This window comes from Papio anubis, chromosome 17 (genome assembly GCF_008728515.1).
Source record: "Papio anubis isolate 15944 chromosome 17, Panubis1.0, whole genome shotgun sequence".
NCBI lineage: Eukaryota > Metazoa > Chordata > Mammalia > Primates > Cercopithecidae > Papio > Papio anubis.
In genome coordinates this window covers 32,907,498-32,931,033 of record NC_044992.1, presented here as the reverse complement: position 1 = coordinate 32,931,033, position 23,536 = coordinate 32,907,498, and the positions used below count along the sequence as shown (strand labels likewise).

The following is a 23,536-nucleotide window of genomic DNA, read 5'->3' as shown; positions in this document are numbered from 1 at the left end:
TACCTGCAAATTTATAGAGAATGTTGGGTATGTCCTTTGACTTTATCCGTGCTTAGTTCCATAGTCTATAATTCAGTTTCTGATTGGGCACAGTGGTTCATACCTGTAATCCCAACACTGGGAGGTCGAGGTGGGAGGATTGCTTGAGCCCAGGAGTTCGAGACCAGCCTGGGTAACATAGGGAGAACCTGTCTCTAAAAAAAAAAAAAATTAGCCAGGCATGGTGGCGCCTGTAGTCTCAGGTACTGAGGAGGTTGAAGTAGGAAGATCACTTGATCCTGGAGGGTTGAGGCTTTAGTGGTACCACTGCACTCCAGCCTGGGCAACAAGGCGAGACCGTGTCTCAATAAATAAAGAATAAAAATACAGTTTCTGTGGTATAGTTTATATACCATCACACCTTTATAACTGACTGAGAATACTTTATGGTTAGTATGTGCTGTTTTGAAAATAAAACCTGTTTTAAAATGTGTTGCATTTTAAAAGTTTTAATCTATATTGATATTACTAGACATAGTTATATAGTTTGGCAACCCTGTTATATGTTCCTATTGTAAGGGTATACCTAAACCAGACTGGCAGTTAATGAGAGTGACTTGTCCTGTTATTGTGTGCTTTGGCATATTTCTCTTTTGAATATATAACAGGAAAATACGGGAAGAATTGCTGAGTGTTCTAAACATTCTCATTTGCAAGGAACATCAGTAAGGAAAACAGTCTTACCTACCTTATTTGAAGAGGTGGAAGCAAATTTAACCTTCTGTTAGCCAGTAGGAATAGGTCTGTACTAAAAATACACAAATTAGCTGGGCATAGTGGTGCACACCTGTAGTCCCAGCTACTTGGGAGGCTGAGGCAGGAGAATCGCTTGAACTGGGGAGATAGAGATTGCGGCGAGCCAAGATTGCGCCACTGCATTCCAGACTGGTGACAGAATGAGACTCAGTTTCAAAAAAAAAAAAAAACTTGAAACTTTAGAATTATGTTCATGTTTGCTGGTGTTTTAACTCAAACAGGGACAGAAATCCTAGGGAAGTAACCCATATCACTGTTTTTCTAATAACTGCATTCATAGTAGAATAACACTACATTCACTAGTAGAGGTTGAGGGAGAGAGGAAAAGAAAGAATTACATGTTACGGGATACTTTTCTGTTCTTGTCTAGACTGAGGCTGAGGTGGGTGGACCATGAGGTCGGGAGATCGAGACCATCCTGGCCAACATGGTGAAACCCCATTTCTACTAAAATACAAAAAATTAGCTGGGTGCATTGGCGCACTCCTGTAGTTCCAGCTACTCAGGAGGCTGAGGCAGGAGAATCACTTGAACCCAGGAGGCGGAGATTGCAGTGAGCTGAGATCGAGCCACTGTACTTCAGCCTGGTGACAGAGCAAGACTCCATCTCAAAAAAAAAAGTTTGTCACTTTTCTCCTGTTTAATTTTGCGTTTTTTGAATAAAGGATTTATGTCTTTTCCACATGGATTATTTTGAGTAGTACCAATACATTCCTGAAGGAGATCAAAAATATATATGCATAGCTCTCTTGGTAGCATGTGTTTGAGAAAGTAATATAAGGATTACATAGATTAGGGTTGCAGGCAGTTCTGTCCCTTTAAAGCCAGATCTTTTATTTACTTATTTTTTTAAAGTTTTTGCAGAGATGGGGTCTCACTATGTTGCCCAGGCTGGTCTCAAACTCCTGGGCTCAAGTGATCCTCTCGTCTCAGCCTCCTGAAGTGCTGAGATTATAGGTGTGAACCAAGGTGCCAGGCCAAATCTTTGGTTTTTTTCCTACAAGTAAAACACCCTGAGGCTGAAGGTAATTGCTAACTGATGCAACGTGTTTTTCTTACTGCTTTTTTTCTGGGGATCTAACAAGGAATTGGAAACACAAGTTTTTGACTTCCGTTTTTCCTCCTCTTTATTTTCTGATAGTGTTTTCTTAAAGTCATCTTCCACCTGCCTCTGAAGTTGAGGAGTAGGAAGGAATCTGTTAGAATCATTTGGGGTTCAGTTAGTAGTGTCTGTGGTTAACTTTCGTGGTTTTGAATTTAATTTCACTATTTGACTAACACTATTTTTACTCTGACTTCCTCAAACACTGTGGGACTTAAACTGTGACAGGTGAAACTCAGTGCCTTAGGTGAAGGCTTGGTAGAGACTTAGAAACAGAATTCTTACAGGGTAGCTTAGGATTCTTACAGGATAACTTAATTGCTTTTAGGTTTATAGCTTTATGAACTTTATGAGCCCACTGGAATATTTTCTCCAATTATTGGAAAGGCTGATTATCAATTAAACTTAACAAGTCTAAGGACCCTCTACTCAGAAAAATAGATGTGAGATCCTGTCTCAAAAGAAAAGTTAAAGTCAGGAAGAAGTTAAAATTAATGGTTTATAAGCCTTTACTATAAGTAAATGTAAGTTACATACTTTGAAGCTATTGTATTTGCCTTGCATTACAGCATATACTTGAGCTTGTAAAGCAGGTTAATCTTCTACTTTATTACGATGTTTGTATTAATGGTTAGACAGTTGTTTGACTCCTTGCCCCTGTATTCAGTAACTGAGTTACTGTAACTACACTTTATAACTGAGTTACAACATTTATAACTCAATACCAGCAGTAATTGAGACAGAAGAGTGAAGAGAAAGTAAAATGTAGCCTTGTAGTCTTATATCTTATTCAGAGCCTGGCCTGGTTATGTTTAAGCACTATTAGCAGAAGAGTTTGACAAAAGAATTTAAATAAAATACAGTTAACTTGGCTGGTTTAGTCCATAAGATAATAGTGACAGTGGTGGTATCTGTGGAGGGAAACTGTATTGCTAGAGGACAAGGGTGACAGAAAGACTTGATTTTTTTTTTTCCCATGCTTTTTCTTTTCTGGGGTGTGTGTGTGTGTGTGTGTATTTTGTACCATGTGAATTTATTATATTATCCTTGGAGGAAAGGGGGATAAAACTAGTCTGGCCAAGGCTAATAAAATAAAGCCTCCATTGTAGCTTCTTTTAGTAGGACTTAATCTGTTATACCATAGTTAGTCACCAAGAGTATTAATAACCCACTCTGGTAGAGATTTCCTCCTAGTAACTGGTGACTTTTGTTCTTACATGCTTAATTGGTTTGCAAAGACCTACCATCTTTAGATCCTCTATATTTGTTTAGCAGATACTTTAGTATTTTCTGAGTACACAAAGCAAATCTAATTCCATTATTTTCCTTGTTAAAATCCTTAAGTAGCTCCCTTTGCCTGTAGAATAAACTCAGGATTCTTACTGAGGTATGTTTAGCTTGTCAGTCTGGCCCTTGCTCATCTCTCTAACCTTAATTCTGTACTCCCTCAAGCCGATAGTGTTAGAAAAGTACTTGTAGTTCCCATAGCCAACCACACTTTTACATCTCTGTGTTTTACCACATGCGCTTTCTATTGAGAATTATCTCGCCTGCCTCCCTTGAACACATTGCTTTAGCTGTGTAGCCTTTGACAAGATCCCTCTTACATATCTTTGTTTTGGCACTTTTTGCACAGAATTAGAACTTGTTTGCTCTTGCTATTCAAGTTCCTTTATTTAGATCAAGAACTCTGTGACATTTTAAATCTTTTTATGCTTGTAACTTAATTTTTCAGATTCTTGAAGCGTGAACAAATAACAGCTACATGTTAAGGGGGGTAAGAGAGGACTGGTCCAATAGTTCCAAGGTCTTAAAATAAATCAAGAAACTCAATTACCTCAAATCGCTTGAACCATGAGTGCTGCCTTGCAGATATTGCTCTTTCCTTTAACTTCATCTGTATTTGTTCTACCTCTTATTTGAAACAGTTGAATGCCATGTTTGTTGGAAGAAGAGAAGGTCCAATACTTGGCTATTAATAGTCTCACTTTAATTAACATAATGTAGATGTTATTGTGACCTTGAAGCATTAATGTTAAGTGAGGATTTGTGTTGATGAGCATATATGAATGTCAACTCTTTGGAATACACTTGGTAACATGGTTTATTATTATATTTTCTAGCTCCAGAACCTGGGTATCAACCCAGCAAACATTGGCTTCAGTACCCTGACTATGGAGTCTGACAAATTCATCTGCATTAGAGAAAAAGTAGGAGAGCAGGCCCAGGTGGTAATCATTGATATGAATGACCCAAGTAATCCAATTCGAAGACCAATTTCAGCAGACAGCGCCATCATGAATCCAGCTAGCAAAGTAATTGCACTGAAAGGTATAAAAAATTGTCGGTTTTTCTTAAAACTCTTCCTGTTTGTTTTTTTGTTTGTTTGTTTTTTGTTTTTTTTTGAGACGGAGTTTTACTCTTGTCGCCCAGGCTGGAGTGCAATGGTGCGATCTTGGCTCACTGCAACCTCCGCCTCCCAGGTTCACGTGATTCTCTTGCCTCAGCCTCCCGAGTAGCTGAATTACAGATGCCTGCCACCACCACTGGCTAGTTTTTTTGTATTTTTAGTAGAGATGAGGTTTCACTATTTTGGCCAGGCTAGTCTCAAACTCCTGACCTCATGATCTGCCTGCCTCGGCCTCCCAGAGTGCTGAGATTACAGGCGTGAGCCACCACGCCCAGGCAACTCTTCCTATGTATTTATGCAAGTGCAATAACTAGAGTTTACGTTTTTAAGTATATTGATTAAATTTGGTTAAAGAAAATTGATCTGCTGATACCGAACTTGATTTAAACCACTTTAATGACTTTTACTTGGAATGTATCTGTGGAATATCTTAACATAGATCTACTTAGAATAATTTTAAGTTTTAGAATAAATGCATTTATATTTTGTATCTGGTATAAGACTGTGCTAAACATATCTCTCTACAGAGGAAACAAATTAGTGATTCATATTCTGGAATAGAACATACTTTACTAATATTAGCACCTAAACATGGCAGAATTTTGTATGATAATAAACTTGCCTTTGATTCTGTGCTTTTTTTTGTACTTCAGGCTTGTGTTTCACTTAGATTATTGGGTTCTAGAAAGGGCTTGAATTTACAGTAATTGTTTAAAGTGTGTTTGTATTTAGGTGGATATTAAAGCTCTTGAGTGAAGTGTATTTGAGTTTATTCAGACTAACTTTTTAATTGTCCCAACACGGGAACTGTGCAGCTTAGAATAAACAGAGTTCAAATACTCTTAGACTGTCAGGGAGCCTGTATTCCTTTGAACTTTAGGATGAGACTAATTGACCCGTTAAAACAGATGTTTTTAAGAGGGCTCGGTGAAAAACTGACTCTTAAAAAGGCATTTGATTGCCTATTTTTTGCTTTGTTTCTCATTTTGATAGAAGGAAGAAAAGTTCAAGTTCCCAGTAATTTCTTGATAAATTTGTGACTGAGTTGTTAGAGGTGCCGAACTTTGACTTTGCTTTACATGATTTAAACTTTGTATGTAGTAATAATACTAGTTGGAGAGTAAATAGGGTTGGGTAGGACTAGCATATTCAAACACATAAGTCACTATCACATATCTAAGATAGAAGCTCATCTCATCTCGAGGAAAAATTGTCCAGCTTTCACATGGGACCAGATGTTTTGTGACAGTAAGTGTTTTACTTCTGTTACTTCTATTTAGGGTATTAAGCTTCCTTCAGACTCTTTAAAGAATTTAAATTCAGGTCCTTAGCAGTTCCCATACCTCTCTGTTAAAAGGCCATAATTTTAATTTTGCCAAAATTCTTTTCTATTTTTAATGTTATTGTTATCTTATCACATTTCTTAACGCTTTCTTATGTGTGCAGATGGTGAGTTATCTTAAATTAGGTTGTGTTAGTTATTGTCCTGTTCTATGAAAAGAATAAATTGAAAATATTTTCGGAGCATTGTACAATAGCATCATAGATTTGTCCCTATATGTCTGCACTATGGAGGCAAGCTGTCATCTCTTGTCCCCCTCCCCAAACCACTACACTTATATATATACTCCAATCCCGAATAATTGGGGGATTGAGGAAGACAGCAAAGGAAAGTCAGTCAGTCCAAAATCCTGCTTCCCTCTGAAGCCAGTTTTGAACCTCTTGGCTTCTTTTTATAAACAGGACTGTAACTCTCACAATTTTTCAAGTCTGGTTGTGGTTTACATACTGTGTGGGATGGGAATAACATTCTTCATTTTATGAAAGAAATTTTTGCACATGTGGTAAGGAGGGTTGTAGTACAAAGCTGTATGTTTTGCCCCCCTTCTGTGTCGCCCCAGCACCTGAATCTTAAAATTTCGGTCCTTCAGGAGCCAGATTCTCTGTGTCTCAGGAATGGTGTTTTTCTTAGTCTTTAAAGACTAATCTTGATAGTCTAGTGATAGTTGTGGACTTTGGCCTCTATTAATTTATACCAAATCACATTTTGAACTGATGGATTTCAAATTACAAGTACAAGCCTTTGCATCTGACTTGGTGACTCTTAACACTCGAGGCAAATTTCATCCTTTTTTTTAACTAAATCCTTGCTTTCTTAGTTGGATGAAGCTTGAACTTTGTTCTTACCTCCAGTATATTAACAGCATCTGAAACTATCCTCTTCCTTTGTCTCCCTTTCCTTTCCTCCAGCACCTCTACCTTCCCTTTGTTATCTTAAGCCAGTTAAATGTAGCATGCACTTCCTCTATGTGCTAGTGGCAACAAGACAGAATTGAAGCAGATCCTCTTTGTAAAAAGCAGTTTCCACAAGATTTATTTGGATGAGAGATGACTGCTTTTAAAAAAGTACATTTTCTTTCCCCTACGTGTTTGTTATCAGAGTTGCTTTGTCTTGTGTCGATGCAACTAAGTTTATGTGTAAACATACTTAATTACAAGTATGAAGTTAACGGCTTTGTTTTCAATTATTGTTAAGAAAACTATTCATTAGACTTACTTTAAGTTGGGATTTAGAATTCCATGGAAGTCATACTATCTGTTTAAAGTGTGTTTATTAGAGGTAATACAGTTTTTGCTTAAAATGTAGATGTAGATTGCTTAGTCTTAGCTGTTACCTCTTTAATGGTTGCTGCTGTATTGATGCAACTCCTGTAGTTATTAGTCTCGTAATAGAAATATTTTTGTTTGGAAGTTACAGAGCTAGTCTAGGTAGGTATTCATTCTAAACTTTACGCTTTTAATGATTTATAATTCTTGATTTTGTTTTTAGCTGGGAAAACTCTTCAGATTTTTAACATTGAAATGAAAAGTAAAATGAAGGCTCATACTATGACTGATGATGTCACCTTTTGGAAATGGATCTCTTTGAATACGGTTGCTCTTGTTACGGATAATGCAGTTTATCACTGGAGTATGGAAGGAGAGTCTCAGCCAGTGAAAATGTTTGATCGCCATTCTAGCCTTGCAGGGTGCCAGATTATCAATTACCGTACAGATGCAAAACAAAAGTGGTTACTTCTGACTGGTATATCTGCACAGGTAACATTTTAACTAGTTTTTTATAAAGAAGAGGTTTAGAAAACTGTGGTGCCCAGAATGCAGTTTTATTTTGAGATTAGGTCTTTCTGTACTCAATCCTGTTGAATTTCACTTATTTTGGAAGACCTTTTTTTTCCTCCCTCACACCCCTTCTCTTCTCCTTCCTCCCTCCTTCCCTCCTTTCTTCCTTCCTCGCTCCCTTGCTATACTGACATATAATTTCAGAACGCTCTTATCAAGCGTTTTGAGCTCTTCTGTGGAGATTGAGTAGAAATTGAGTTTCTGTAAGAATGATTTGGGATTTATTATGGAGTATTTACTGCAAAATGAATGCTTCTGTACCTTTTTGTATATGAGGCACATTTTAAACATTAATGTTAAGCTTTAACAAGATAATGTTTGGGGCTGATTTTAAGTTAAGAAGTGTCAAATCTATATTGAGAGATGAAGTCACAAATAATTATGAATCCTGCTAAAGATGACAAAGCATTCTAGTTATTTCATTACTTGATGAATCTGAGAGTTTTTGGTTTATGGGTCTCCAAACATTATTCTCTTTGATCCTTTATAGCAAAATCGTGTGGTGGGAGCTATGCAGCTATATTCTGTAGATAGGAAAGTGTCTCAGCCCATTGAAGGACATGCAGCTAGCTTCGCACAGTTTAAGATGGAAGGAAATGCAGAAGAATCAACATTATTTTGTTTTGCAGTACGGGGCCAAGCTGGAGGGAAGGTAAGTTTTGACTTTGGTAATTATTTTAATGAGAACTTGTATTTGACTTTCTGCTATGAATTAGTCATCTAATTTCAAAATAGCCTTCTCCTTTCCTAAGTAATTTATTTTTAGTATTCACATTTGTGGTGACTTAATTTGTTCAAATTTTGCATCTAGTGATACTTGTCTAAAATGAATAATGTTCTTTCACAACTCGTTCTATTGGCTGTTTATATTCTTTATTTTGATTGCCAAAGTGCACATTTATATGCTGTACATCTAGAGAGTTTGATTTAGTAGGTGGTGCCCATAGTGTTTTTTTGTTTATTTTTTTGCTTTTTGAGACAGGGTGTCACTCTGCTGCCTAGGCTGGAGTGCAGTAGCGCAGTCATGGGCTCACTGCAGCCTCGACCTTCTGGGCTCAAGTGATACCTCTGTCTCAGCCTCCCAAGTAGGTGGGACTACAGGCACATGCCACCATGCCTGGCTAAATTTGGTGTTTTTGTAGAGACAGGGTCTCACTATATTGCCCAGGCTGGTCTCAAACCTCTGGGTCCAAGTGATCCTCCCACCTTGGTCTCCTAGTATAATCTGCATTTTAAATACCCTATATGGCTTGATATAGAGGTAATGTAGACTATAGTTGAATAACATTGCCATAAGTTAGTGGTTTTCAGCGGTGGCTACACATTGCAATCACCTGGACAAATTGTAGTACTTTGTGTATTAGACTTAGTTGCAGGTAATAGAAACAAGGTCTGGTTGATTGGAGCAATGGTCTATTTAGTGAAGGATATTGGATAGTTTACAACAGCTAGGGAGGCTGTAAAACCAAGACTAGGAAATGAGGAGAAATAATGGAAAATTAGCAGTGGTCAGGGTCTCAGCCAACAACTATTCCATGGAACTCTGAGGACACTTCTGGATCCATGATTGCATTGCTGGATGCTTGGAAATTCGATTTGACTGCCATTTCCACTACCAGAGTAGAATCTCTGAAATCCTAATACCTTTGTGTTCCTAGCTCCCTGTTCGAAGTCCAGTTATAGGCAAGATCAGATGCCCACATCTTACGTCTGAGAGGTTTGGAAATAATTATTTGGTGTTTGGTGCTCCTAAAACAGAAGGCTGGTTCTACCACCAACAAAACTTGTAAAGAGTATCTTCCCTCTTGTTGTCCCATCAGGAAGAGGGTTTAGATTCTAGGCAGACCAAAAAATTTGAACTTCACTTTCGTTAGGACGTGTGTCTCTTTTTCTTGGTAAGTAAGCAGTTCTTAAAAATTGAAATAGAGATTGCTTAAATATGATCATCTGTAGCCTGTCAGGAGAGAGGAAATAGTAAGTAATGAGATACAATTCTGCTTAAAATTTCACATAGCCCCTGAATTGAGGAATAATGCTGCCAATACCTCAATGTGACAAGGGTAGAAAGCACTGATATTTAGATCTGAATTGATGGAATTTAAACAGAAAAAAACACATAGTTTTAGAAATTAGATATTATCCTTAAAACATAAGGCCAGGATATTTATTGAAAAGTTCTACTAGAAAAAAGTTTCAATGTCATTTTGAACAGTATCTAGAAACCTGTTTATAGGTTATTGAGCCTGTTATTTATTACATGGTGCTATCCTGTCTGCCACGGCTTTTGAAGGAAGATACCAATTTTTTTCAGTGTGGCTAGTCATCCTAATGAAGGATGATGAGACCCTATAACATTCATATGGTATGTGTCTTGGATACTGAATTATTTTTTGTCTGAGTTCATTTCTGACATGACTAAGGAAAATATATAGTACTTTTTCATTGAGATTATTTACTTTTCTCTTGCCTGGCTTACGTGCAGCATTGGATATTTTAAACCAAAATGTTCTCATTTAGTTTATGGGATGTTTGTGATTAGAGAGACAACTCAAATTAGGTATATACATTCCTTCTGTTTTAGTGTATATGTATAGGTAGAGAAGAATTAAACAACTTACGTTTCTATTTGGAAATACTAAATTAAAATTGAAAGCTAGGAGAAAAATACCTTTGTAGGTAATGTATTACCCTTCTATACCATTTATTTCAGGTAGATTATTTGAGGTATGATTATTTCAGATATTCAGCTGACTTTTTTTTTTGAGATGGAGTCTCGCTGTGTTGCCCAGGCTGGAATGCAGTGGCACAATCCCGGCTTCCTGCAACCTCCGCCTCCCGGGTTCAAGCGATTCTCCTGCCTCAGCCTCCTGAGTATCAGCTGACTTTAAAAAATGTATTTATCTTAAAATAATACAGATTATAGGAAGCTGCAAAGACAGTACAGAGCAGTCCCCTGTGTTCTTTATCCAGTTTCTCCCAATGGCTACATCTTACACAGCTGTAGTACAGTAGAAAAACCAGGAAATTGACATTGGTACAATTGTATGATTCTGTGTCATTTTATCATGAGTAGATAACTGTTTTATCACCACAGTGATTTCCCTTATGACTGTAGAGTCCCACCCACTCCCCCTCTCTCACACCATCCCTAGCTCCTGGCAACCACTAATTTATTCTCCATCTCTATAATGTTGTCACTTTAGGAATGTTACATAAATGGAATCATACAGTATGTGACCTTTTAAGATTGGCTTCTTTTTTTTACTCACCATAATGTTCATGAAAGTTTGTTCCTTTTTATTACCAAGTATTCCATGGTATGGATGTAACCAAAACCATTTAACATTGATCTTCTGTACAACATGTTGGTTGTTTCCATTTGGGGGCTACAAATAAAGCTTCTGTGATCAACTGCTAATGTGTAGGTTTATATACATTTTGATTTTCTTTTGAACAGTTACATATTATTGAAGTTGGCACACCACCTACAGGGAACCAGCCCTTTCCAAAGAAGGCAGTGGATGTTTTCTTTCCTCCAGAAGCACAAAATGATTTTCCTGTTGCAATGCAGGTATTTTAAGCAAAATAAATAACTTTTAAAAAATCTCTCCTCTTAAAAGAAATTAACCCAAAGACTATTCATGGTAGATATAATTTAAGTGATGCTTAAAAGAATACTCTTACAAAGTTTATTAGTGAAGCTTTGTAGAATAATACCTTGGCCTTTCATGTACAGGCCTACCTTGGGCATATTATGAGGTTTGGTTCCAGACGACCACAATAAATTAAATACCACAACAAAGTGAGTCGTAAGAATTATTTGGTTTCCCAGTGCAGATCAAAGTTACACTTACACTATGCTATAGTCTACTGTAAAGTGTGAAATAGCATATCTCTAGAAAAACCGTATACATACTGTAATTTAAAAATACTTTATTGCTAAAAAATGTTAATGATTATTTGAGCCTTTAGTGAGTTTTAATCTTTTTGCTTGTGGAAAGTCTTGTCTCAGTGTCAGTGACTGCTGAATAATCAGAGTGGTTGAGGTGGCTGTGGCAGTTTCTTAAAATAAGACAGCAGAGAAGTTTGCTGCATCAGTTGACTCTTTCACAAAAGATTTCTCTATGCAATGCTGTTTGATAGCATTTTACCCACAGTAGATCTTCTTTCAAAATTGGAGTCAGTTCTTTCAAACCCTGCCAGTGCTTTACTAGCTAAGTTTCTGTAATAATCTAAATGCTTTGTTGTCATTCAGCAATGTTCACAGCACCTTCACCAGCAGTAGATTTTATCTCAAGAAACCACTTTTCTTTGCTCATCCTTAAGAAACAGCTCCTTTACTAGGAGATACAGTAATTCAGTCACATTTTTAGGCTCTATTTCTAATTCTGGTTTTCTTGCTATTTCTACCACATCTGCCCGTATGTACTGCACTGAAGTCTTGAACCCCTCAATCATCCATGAAGGTTGGAATCAGCCTCTTCCAAACTCCTTTTAATGTTGATATTTTGACTTCCTCCCATGAATCATGAATGTTGTTAATGACATCTAGAATGATGAATCCTTTCCAGATTCACCATTACTTAAAAGTACTGTGGTGAATCCTTTCCAGATTCACTTAAATTTACTTTGCCCAGATCCATCAGACGAATCACTATCCAGGGCAGCTGTGGTCTTATGAAATATATTTCTTAAATAAGAAGACTTGTAAGTCAAAATTGCTTCTTTGATTCATAGGCTTCAGAATGGATGCTGTCTTAGCAGACATGAAAGCAATATTAATCTCCTTGTATATCTCCATCAGAGCTCTTGGATGACTATGTGCATTGTCGATGAGCAGTAATATTTTGAAAGGAATCTTTTTTTTTCTGAGCAGTAGGTCTGAACAGCAGGCATAAAATATTTAGTAAACCATGCTGTAAACAGATGTGCTGTCATCAGGGCTTTGCTGTTCCATTTCTATAGCATAGGCAAAGTAGATTTAGCATAATTCTTGAAGGTCCTAGGATTTTTGGAATAGCAGATGAGCATTGGCTTCAACTTAAAGTCACCAGCGTCATTAGTTCCTAATAAGAGAGTCAGCCTGTCCATTAAAGCCAGGCATTGACTTCTCTGTAGAGAAAATCTGTTGTTTAGTGTGACCGCCTTCAATGATCTTTGCTAGATCTTCCATATATCTTGCTGCAGCTTCTACATCAGTACTTGGTTTTCACCTTACACTTTTATATTGTACAGATAGTTTATTTGCTTAAACCTCACGAATCAACTTCTGCTACCTTCAAATTTTTCTTCTGTTGTTTTCTCACCTTTCTGAGCCTTCACAGAATTGAGGAAAGTTAGGGCCTTACACTAGATTAGGTTTTGGCTTAAGAGAATGCTGTAGCTGGTTAGAATTTTTTTTTTTTTTTTGAGACGGAGTCTCCTTCTGTTGCCCAGGCTGGAGTGCAGTGGCAGGATCTCGGCTCACTGCAAGCTCCACCTCCTGGGTTCATGCCATTCTCCTGCCTCAGCCTCATGAGTAGCTGGGACTACAGGCGCCCACCACCATGCCCGGCTAATTTTTTTGTAGTTTTTCAAAATACAAAATACGGGGTTTCACTGTGTTAGCCAGGATGGTGTCGATCTCCTGACCTCGTGATCCGCCTGCCTCAGCCTCCCGAAGTGCGCGGGATTACAGGCCTGAGCCACCGCGCCTGGCCTTTTTTCGTTCCTTTCCCTTTCCCTTTCCCTTCCTTTCCTTCTCTTCTCTTCTTTTCTTTTTCTTTTTCTTTTTTTTTTTTTTGAGACGGAGTCTCACTCTGTGCCCAGGCTGGAGTGCAGTGGTGCGATCTCAGCTCACTGCAAGCTCCGCCTCCCGCGTTCACGCCATTCTCCTGCCTCAGCTCCCCGAGTAGCTGGGACTACAGGCGCCCACCACTACACCCGGCTAATTTTTTGTATTTTTTGTAGAGACGGGGTTTCACCGTGTTAGCCAGGATGGTCTTGATCTCCTGACCTCGTGATCCACCCACCTTGGCCTCCCAAAGTGCTGGGATTATAGGCGTGAGCCACTGCGCCGGACCTCCTCCCTCTCTCTCCCACTCTCCCCCTCTCCCCTTCCCTCTCCCTCTTTAAAGAGACAGGGTCTCCTTCTTTTGCCCCGGCTGGAATGCAGTTGGTGTGATCATAGCTCACTGCAGCCTTGAACTTGAAATCCTGGGCTCAATTGATCCTCTTGCCTCAGCCTCCAGAGTAGCTAGGAGTAGGTAGGACTACAGGTACATACCACTAGGCCTGGCTATTTAAAAAGTATTTTAGAGACAATGTTTCACTGTGTTGCCCTGGCTGGTCTTTTTTTTTTTTTTTTTTTTTTTTTTTTATGAGACTGAGTCTCTCTATTGCCCAGACTGGAGTGCAGTGGCATAGTCTCAGCTCACTGCAATCTCTGCCTCCTGGATTCAAGCGATTCTCATGCCTCAGCCTCCCGAGTAGCTGAGATTACAGGCACCTGCCACCACACCTGGCTAATTTTTGTATTTTTAGGAGAGTCGGGGTTTCGCCATGTTGGTCAGGCTGGTCTCGAACTCCTGACCTCAAGTGATCTGCCCACCTCAACCTCCCACACTGCTGGGATCACAGGCGTAAGCCACCATGCCTGGCCCAGGCTGGTCTTAAACTCCTGGCCTTAAGTGATCCTTGTGCTTCAGCCTCCTGTGTAGCTGGGACTACAGACACATACCACTGCACCTGGCTAGTATATAACATTTTTATTTGTGTTTTTGTTTGAGACAGGGTCTCACTCTGTCACCCAGGTTGGAGTGCAATGGCGCGATCTCATGCACCACTACACCTGGCTAATTTTTTTGTATTTTTAGTAGAGTCAGGGCTTCACCATATTGGTCAGGCTGGTCTCGAACTCCTCCCCTCAAGTGATCCACCCACCTCAGCCTCCCAAAGTGCTGAGATTACAGGCATGAGCCACTGCACCCAGCTGTGTATAACATTTTTCTTTTAGAGACGGAGTCTCACTCTGTTGCCCAGACTGGAGTGCAGTGGCACCATCTCGGCTCACTGCAACCTCCGCCTCCAGGGTCAAGCAGTTCTCCTGTTTCAGCCTCCCCGGTAGCTGGGACTACAGGTGCATGCTGCCATGCCTAGCTAATTTCTTTTGTATTTTAGTAGAGACGGAATTTCACTGTGTTGCCCAGGCTGGTCTCAAACTCCTGAGCTCAGGCAATCCACCCACCTTGGCCTCCCAAAGTGCTAGGATTACAGGCATGAGCCACTGCACCTGGCCTATAACATTTTAAAAGAGAAAAAAAAACTGCTCATATATATAGTTACATAAATTCAAAAGTAGAATCGTTTTATTTCTCTTTGGCCTGCAAAACATTACCTCAATGTGGCAAGTACTAGAGTTTGACTTTGTCTGTGGTCGTTTTCTTAGATGTGAGAAAATGAGACTAGGATTACATTTGTAAGCCACTGCACCAGTGCGCTTTCTCCATATCAGCAAGAAAAGCTGTTAGGTTTTCTTATCATTCATGTGTTCACTGCAGTAGCACTTTTAATTTCCTTCAAGAACTTTTGCTTTGTATTCACAACTTGGCTGGGTCAAAAAGCCCACCATTCAGCCTGTCTTGGCTTTGGACGTGTCTTTCTCACTGAACTTAAAATTACTTCTAGCTTTTGATTTAAAATGAGATGTAGAATATGTAGAGGCAATTGTAGGGTTATTAATTGGCCTAATTTCATTATTGTTGTGTCTCGGAATAGGGAGGCCCAAGGAAAGAGAAAGAAATGGGAGAACAGCTGGTTGCTGGAGCAGTCAGAACACACACAATATTTATCGGTTAAGTTTGCTGTCTTATGTGGGTGCGATTCATCGCACCCTAAAATAATTACAATAGTAACATCAAAGATCACTGGTCACAGATCAACATAACAGATATAATAATGAAAAGGTTTGAAATATTGTGAGAATTAATGAAAACGTGACACAGAGACACCGAAGAGAGCACATGCTGTTGGAAAATAGTGCCCATAGGCTTGCTCGATGCAGGGTTGCCATAAACCTTCCATTCGTAAAGATTCATCTGCATTGCAAAGTGCGGTAAAATGAGGTATGCCTGTAATACATAAACTGTGCTATCCTAAGTTTTGAATTGTCTTTCCTTTTATCAGTTTCATTCATATTCTTGTGTTATATAAGAGCTTGGAATATCCGTATTTAAATGTGCTATAAAAATGAAGGAAACTTTAAATATTAGCTTATAATTTTTCAAATAATCCTCTTTTTCTAGAATTTTACCATCTCTGAAATGGAATTAGACTGAATGTTTTTATTTTCTGTTTATAGATTCATTATTTCACTGAAGTGTTGATTTTCTTTCTATAGATCAGTGAAAAGCATGATGTGGTATTCTTGATAACCAAGTATGGTTATATCCACCTCTATGATCTTGAGACTGGTACCTGCATCTACATGAATAGAATCAGTGGAGAAACGATTTTTGTTACTGCACCTCATGAAGCCACAGCTGGAATAATTGGAGTAAACAGAAAGGGACAAGTAAGGAAACCTTGAAACTTAAGCAATAAAATAAGATAACCTGATGAGTTGGGAACAATCCTGTACTTTTGAGAAATTACTCCCAAAAATAATAAAATAGAAAATAAACACATTACTGTTAGTTTTTTCCGAAAAAGTAAATGGTAACTTTGGATATTAAAAAATAATATATATCAAAGCATGATGTAAGCTGATACAAAAGGAAAATAATATATACCTAAAAATAGAGATGTGTATGAATACAAAGTGTGTCTTTAATCCTGTTTCAGAGAAACTGGTTTATAGCCATCTTGGACTGTATAGATTCATTACTGTCAAAAGAAGTGATTATCCATGGAAAAAAACAATTTAGGGTCATATTTGACAGACTATTCTTTTTAAGTAGTTTTCTGTTATCTCTCCAAGGCAGAGCGATTATCAACTACAGGGAAAAGAATTCTACCTACATCCCTTTTCCTAGCTCTTTAATTAAGCATTACTATTACATGTTAGAAGGTGATATGTTTCAATACCTCTTGTGGGATGCCTGGAAAGTTAATCAATTTGGTAGGAAAAATATTATCCATTCTAAATCTGTCATTTTTGAAAAACCTGTTAATACCATCTAGCAAGCAGTTCTTTCTCTGTCATCATAATTTCTTTTCTTTTTTTTTTTTCTTGAGACGGAGTCTCGCTCTGTCACCCAGGTTAGAGTGCAGTGGCATGATCTCAGCTCACTACAACCTCCACTTCCCGGGGTTAAGCAATTCTCCTGCCTCAGCCTTCCGAGTAACTACGATTACAGGTGTGAGTCACCGCACCCAGCTAATTTCTGTATTTTGAGTGGAGACGGGGTTTCACCATGTTGGCCAGGCGGGTCTCAAACTCCTGACCTTGTGATCCACCCGCCTCGGCCTACCAAAGTGCTGGGATTACAGGCGTGAGTCACAGCACACGGCCTATTTTAATATGAATAAGAATATTTTACCAGGAGGTATCTTAATTTTCTGAAAAGTGGCTAAAAATTTTAAAACTTAATACTGTTACTGGTCTTGCCTTTTGGTCTTGCCTTTTACTCGTTTTCTTCCAAATTAGTATTTTTCCCAGATAATAAGCAAAGGAAGTAGATGGGTTTTGTTTCTCCTTCATTCAGTTAATTTTTGAAAAATGTTACGTATATGAAGAGACAGTCCCTCTAGGGAAAGGGAGTCCATCCCTACCTACCCATGCCCCACCTTAACTCCAGACCTGGTTAGGTGCTTCTGCTCTGTACTCCTAGAACTTAATTTACGGCTTTCTTCTCATAACACCTAACATACTTACTAAAATTGCCTGCTTAGCTGTCACAGTCACTATTCTTCATTAGAAAAACGGATTGTCTTTAGTAAATTATATTTCTAGCACCAGTCAGTGTCTGGGACAAAAGCAGTTTTAAAAATTCAGTAGCTTTCAAGTATTTAGTTGTGAGTCTCTCTCTTAGAAAAATCAAGAATAAGGCTAGGCGCAGTGGCTCACACCTGTAATCCCAGCCCTTTGGGAGGGCGACGTGGGCAGATTGCCTGAGCTCAGGAGTTCGAGACCAGCCTGGCCAACATGGTGAAAACCCGTCTCTACTAAAATACAAAAACTTAACTGGCTATGATGGTGCATATCTGTAATCCTAGCTACTTGGGAGGCTGAGGCAAGAGAATCACTTGAACTTGGGAGGCAGAGGTTACAAAAAATGAGCCAAGATCATGCCACTGCACTCCAGCCTGGACGACAGAGCAAGACTCTGTCTCAAAAAAGAAATTAAAAAGGAAAATCAAGAATATGTTGGCCTTTTTTGGTGAATTAGATTAGTGATAATTTAATAATCATGAAGTTGTGAAGCCAGGAACCTTTTTTAAAAAAAATTCTTAATTTAAAAAAAAAAAAAAAAAAAAAGACAGGGGCCGGGCACAGTATCTCACGCCTGTAATCCCAGTACTTTGGGAGGCCAAGATGGGTGGATCACCTGGGGTCAGGAGTTTGAGACGAGCCTGACCAATATGGTGAAACCTGTCTCTTTAAGTACGAAAAAAAATTAGCCGGGCGTGGTGGAAGGTACATGTAGTCCCAGCTACTTGGGAGACTGAGACAGGAGAATTGCTTGAAGCCAGGAGGCAGAGGTTGCTGTGAGCCAAGATCGTGCCACTGTACTCCAGCCTGGGCGACACAGCAAGACTCCATCTCAAAAAGCAAGACTTTGTCTCAAAAAAAGAGAGAGAGAGAGAGACAGGGTCTTGCTATGTTGCCCAGGCTGGTCTTGAACTCCTGGGCTCAAGCGCTGCTCCTGCCTTGGCCTCCCAAAGTGCTAGGATTACAGGCATGAGCCACCACGCCTGGCCCCTTTTTGTTTCTGCTGTTGTGCTGTTTTAAGATAATGCTTAACCTAAAGTACCTTAAACAATTTCATGATACATTCTTGGTGTTCATAACTCTAATTCTGGGAACTTGTTCATTGTTACTTTCCCTTCCTCCCAAATTTTATGTGCCAGCTACTTTGAGTAAAGAGGTATTTACAGTAACATTAGGGCTTTCTTTTAGTCTTCGCTAAAGTGTACTAACTCGGCATATTCCCTGAAGGGATGAGTATGTGGCTTCTATCGGTTGAAAAAGCAAAATCAAGTAAAGTGATGTTATAGTCAACATCTGACTTAAATTCTGAATTTGATAGAACTGAGTACTTTAGAAGACACTGGAACCTGGAACCTTTTCTGTTCCCTGTAGGAGATCTTATTAAGTACTGGTTGCTAGAAATCTGCTAAAACAGTCTTTATGATAAGGATGAAACTGTGGATTCAGTATTTGGGGAAACCTAAGGCAGCAATCAATAGGAAGCTTCAGAAAATGTAATTGGAACTGGATTTTCTGTTTATCTTTCTCATTCTTTATAGGAGGTAAGATTTAAGTTAAGGTTGGGGCTCAGAAATGCAAATAACTATGAAGAAAGTAATTATTACTTCTTTTAAATAAGCCTTGAGGATGGAGGTCGGACCTATAGAAATAAAATCTTGGAGGTTAAAATTTCTTAATTTTCCCTGAAAGGAGTAGTAGAATAGGCAGGGCAGACTGTTACCTATCTATTTGGTTCACTGAGTTCTCAAGTATTTTTCAATTCTTATTGATTTGGGGACAGCCATTTCCTATATTCGTTTATTCAACAAATTAAATGTGTTTTATGCTACACTAATTGCATATTGCTAGTAATACAGTTAAACAAAGAGAAGCCCCTTTTCCTCATGTGAACAGTGACTGAGAAACAATTATACAATTATATTAGGTTGAGAAGTGCTGTTATGGGTAATATGAGTAGTTTATAAGCTAGGGCATATGACTAGTTCTGCACTGGGGAAAGGGATGGATGGGTAGAGAAGGACTCCCTTTCTCTATGGCAGTTGACAGTCGTTCAGCTTTTGGGGCAAGCCAGAAAGTATTCTGTGGCATTGAGTGTTAAGGAAGTTTGAAGGTAGGTAACTTTTGCAAACAAGCAATTAGAAATTGGCCTTTACTGATATTATTATTTTTATTTATTTATTTATTTATTTTGAGACTCCCTCTGTTGCCCAGGCTGGAGTACAGTGGTGCCATCTTGACTTACTGAAACCTCCGCCTCCTAGGTTCAAGCGATTCTCCTGCCTCAGCCTCCCTAGTAGGTGGGACTACAGGCGCATGCCACCACGCCCGGCTATTTTTTGTATTTTTATTAGTAGAGGTGGGGTTTCACCATGTTGGCCAGGCTGGTCTTAAACTCCTGACCTTGTGATCCACCTGCCTCGGCCTCCCAAAGTGCTGGGATTACAGGCGTGAGCCCCTGTACCTGGCCTGTTTTTCAAGCACCTACCATATTCCTTGCATTATGTTAGCTGCTTGAGGATTCAGTGGTCCCTCCCTTCATTGAGTATATAATCTGGTCTCTAGGAATGAAAATGTAATTAACAAAAATTACTGTAAAGTTCTTGTAAAAAAATCCTAAAATTAGAAAGAATATACCTTAAACAACTTGCAAGTGAACCTTAAATGTCATTTAGATATCATAGCTTCTTCAATGTCATTTTCTGTAGGTTATCAAGATTGATGTCCTCAGGAAGTTTTAAATTATGTGGAGTTGTCTTTCAGAGCTCAATTAAGTGGGAATGTTAATCTTTGATACTGACTATGTTAAGAATGAATAGATGGTATCAAAGCAGTTAGTTTGGACAATGAAGAAAGAAGTTATTTAGATTATAGAATAGCCATATTTTAGGAACCACATAATGGCCTAGCACCCTGTGATACTTGTTTTCAAATCTCCTTAATTTTTTTTCTCCTTGTCTTCCTTCCTTCCTTTCTTTTATTATTTTTTAATGGCAGCAAGAAAACAGCTGTCACAATTTCATTACCTTTGTGACTCAGTATTAACCTGTTCTAAATAGACTTGGTATCATTTGTATCAAAATGAACACATTGCAGCTATATTTTATTCTTTAAATTGCAGGTTCTGTCAGTGTGTGTGGAAGAAGAAAACATAATTCCTTACATCACCAATGTTCTACAAAATCCTGATTTGGCTCTGAGAATGGCTGTACGTAACAACTTAGCCGGTGCTGAAGAACTCTTTGCCCGGAAATTTAATGCTCTTTTTGCCCAGGGAAATTACTCAGAGGCAGCAAAGGTGGCTGCTAATGCACCAAAGGTAAAGCGTTATGAAAATGAAGTTGTCATGACATTAATCCATTGTTAATATTCTGTTTCTCATATTGCTAGAAAAGGAACCAGCTTTCTAGAGAGAAACTGTTTTTAGATTACATTTGGGTTACATTTTCCTTTAGTAGAATTCCTTGTCAGTGCCTCTAGATTTGGTTAATTTTCTCTGGATTTGATTAGTTTTTTAAAACCCAGATTGTTAGAAGGATATGTAGTTCTAGCAAGCTTTTGATTTACATAGATGTAATAATGTTTAGTTATTTAGGTGTAATACTATTTGACCTCATAGATGATGGTTACTGATTTTATTTCCATAAGTTGGACATGAAATAAATACTGTCCAATTTTTTGGTGGGTAGAGCTGTCAAAATTAGGCTGAATTTATTATCACTTTTGATGTTGGTTTATGGTGGACTGAATTAACACCTTATATTCCTGACCAATATTCATTATGAAATTTGTACTTAATTTAATATGAACTTGGGATAATACCTAGCTATAACTATGTTATGATTATAACTATTCTCTTACACATTGACATTGTAATTTAAGTTGATCTATTTTTGATTCTGGATAATCTTATAACATTGAACCAGGAGTATGAAAGATAGTGACTAAATATTTACTCTAGATGGAGAAGGTTTGAAACTTCATATTAATAGATGGATTCATTCCTTTAAGATTGACCTAAGAGATTGATCTCTGTGGGGTGATTAGTGTGATGTTTGGATCACTTTTGAAGTGTGTTTAACATTTCTTCTTCTTAAAGGGTATTCTTCGTACTCCAGACACTATCCGTCGGTTCCAGAGTGTCCCAGCCCAGCCAGGTCAAACTTCTCCTCTACTTCAGTACTTTGGTATCCTTTTGGACCAGGGACAGCTCAACAAATACGAATCCTTAGAGCTTTGTAGGCCTGTACTTCAGCAAGGGCGAAAACAGCTTTTGGAGAAATGGTTAAAAGAAGATAAGGTACTTTAAATTGTGTTGACATAATCTTGCTTTGATTGCATTAAATATGATATTAGCAAGTTAAAATCATTTAGGCTGCACCAAAATGTCTCCATTACTGCTGGTAGAAACAGAACAAAAACATACATTGCATAAGATGGGTTCACTTATTTCCTTTTGAAAATATATTTATTTTTTCACTGGGCGTGGTGGCTCACGCCTGTAATACCAGCGCTTTGGGAGGCCGAGGCAGGCGGATCACCTGAGGTTGGGAGTTTGAGACCAGCCTTACCACCATGGAGAAACCCCGTCTTTACTAAAAATACAAAAATTGGCCGGACGTGGTGACAGCACCTGTAATCCCAGCTACTCGGGAGGCTGAGGCAGGAGAATCACTTGAACCCGGGAGGTGGAGGTTGCAGTGAGCTGAGATTGCTTCACTGCACTGTAGCCGGGGCTATAGAATGAGACTCAGTCTAAAAAAAAAAAAAAAGTTGGATCTTAATAAGACAGGATGGCTGTCTAATTAGCAATGAGATACTGTTTCCCAGTGATTTCACAGAATGTTAGTTGGTGTTACATGGAAAAATATTTAACTTGGTTTCTTGAAATTTATTTAAATATGAACCTTTTCTAAATGTTAACTAGCTTTCTTTACTGTAGGTCTTTTCGATGCCTTTTATATTCACTCAGTACTTACTCATTTCTCTTTACAGAGAGCATATAATGGTAGTACGTTTTCCTGAGCACATTATTCCTAATGTGGAATAGTGACTGAGAAACAGCCAAAGGGCGTTTTTTGTTTCTAAGATAACAGACAAGTTTTAGCTGTCCATTAGTGTTAATTCCTTTCACACCACCATATAAAAAAACCTTTCTCCTCAAAGTTGTAGTATGGAATTGCCATTGTCAAGAACTGAAGTAGTATTGTTTAAAGCACTCTGAATAGTGAATAATATTTAATGTTGTTATTCTTTGAGCATTAGTATATATTAGTACTGTTTTTATATTATTAATTCTAAGTCCTTGTTTCTTGATCCAGTTTCTGGCAATCTTGTAAGATACTAGAGAATAGTTTATCAGATTTGGGATGCTTGGACAGGAGTCTCTGATGAAGAACAGCCACACTAGCGAGTATCTGAAGTCCATCCTAATTGATTAAGATAAGGCAGGGCTGAGTTCGGTGGCTCACACCTGTAATCCCACTACTTTGGGAGGCCGAGGCAAAAGGATCACAAGGATCACTTGATGCAAGGAGTTTGAGACCAGCCTAGGCAACACAGAGAGACCCTATTAAATAAATACACACCATTTTTTAAGAAGATAAGGGAGGATGAGAACAGCCAAGGTAACTGAGTTAACCTATGTAACACGGTGAAAGCTTTTTAGGTATCATTACCCTTTTCTGTGAACAGTCAAATGGGACCATTTGTGGTATTAATAAAAGAGACATCAACTATTCATTAGCATGTTCAGTTAAGATTATAGACTCTGATACAACTTTCTATTTTTGGCATTAAATATCATTTATAAGAGTTAGTCTCCAAAGTAGAAAGTCAACTTTGGTATATAAACTGGAACTCTTAGGAAATGAATTTCCAGATTGGGCAGCTCAATGAGTAAGGCAGACTGAATAACACAGAAGACGGTATTTGCTTGTATACTACCTAAAAATTCTTAAGAGTGTCCTTCTTGCCCTGTAAGCTTAAATCCAAGTCAAGAAGATAGTGGTACTTAGATTCTTCAGACATATATAGGTTACACTGTGATTTAATAACTGACCTTATGGTAAACCTCATCTGGCTCCTTCAATATCAAATTTTCAGTTGATAACATTACATTAAAAGTTGCTTTTTGCCGGGC

At 38.4% G+C, this 23,536-nt stretch overlaps 1 protein-coding gene across 2 annotated transcripts in view; it reads left to right on the top strand.

Annotated features, from left to right (window-relative positions):
* The window catches only part of CLTC (clathrin heavy chain), a 75,071-nt gene that overhangs the window by 19,689 nt on the left and 31,846 nt on the right, over positions 1-23,536 (top strand). For both annotated transcript variants that reach the window (XM_003912836.5, XM_009190385.4), the window contains exons 2-8: positions 4,021-4,228; positions 7,138-7,406; positions 7,978-8,139; positions 10,945-11,058; positions 15,865-16,038; positions 20,516-20,713; positions 21,494-21,694. In XM_003912836.5, the coding sequence (XP_003912885.2) occupies positions 4,021-4,228; positions 7,138-7,406; positions 7,978-8,139; positions 10,945-11,058; positions 15,865-16,038; positions 20,516-20,713; positions 21,494-21,694 (1,326 nt within the window). The remainder of the gene's footprint in view (positions 1-4,020; positions 4,229-7,137; positions 7,407-7,977; positions 8,140-10,944; positions 11,059-15,864; positions 16,039-20,515; positions 20,714-21,493; positions 21,695-23,536) is intronic.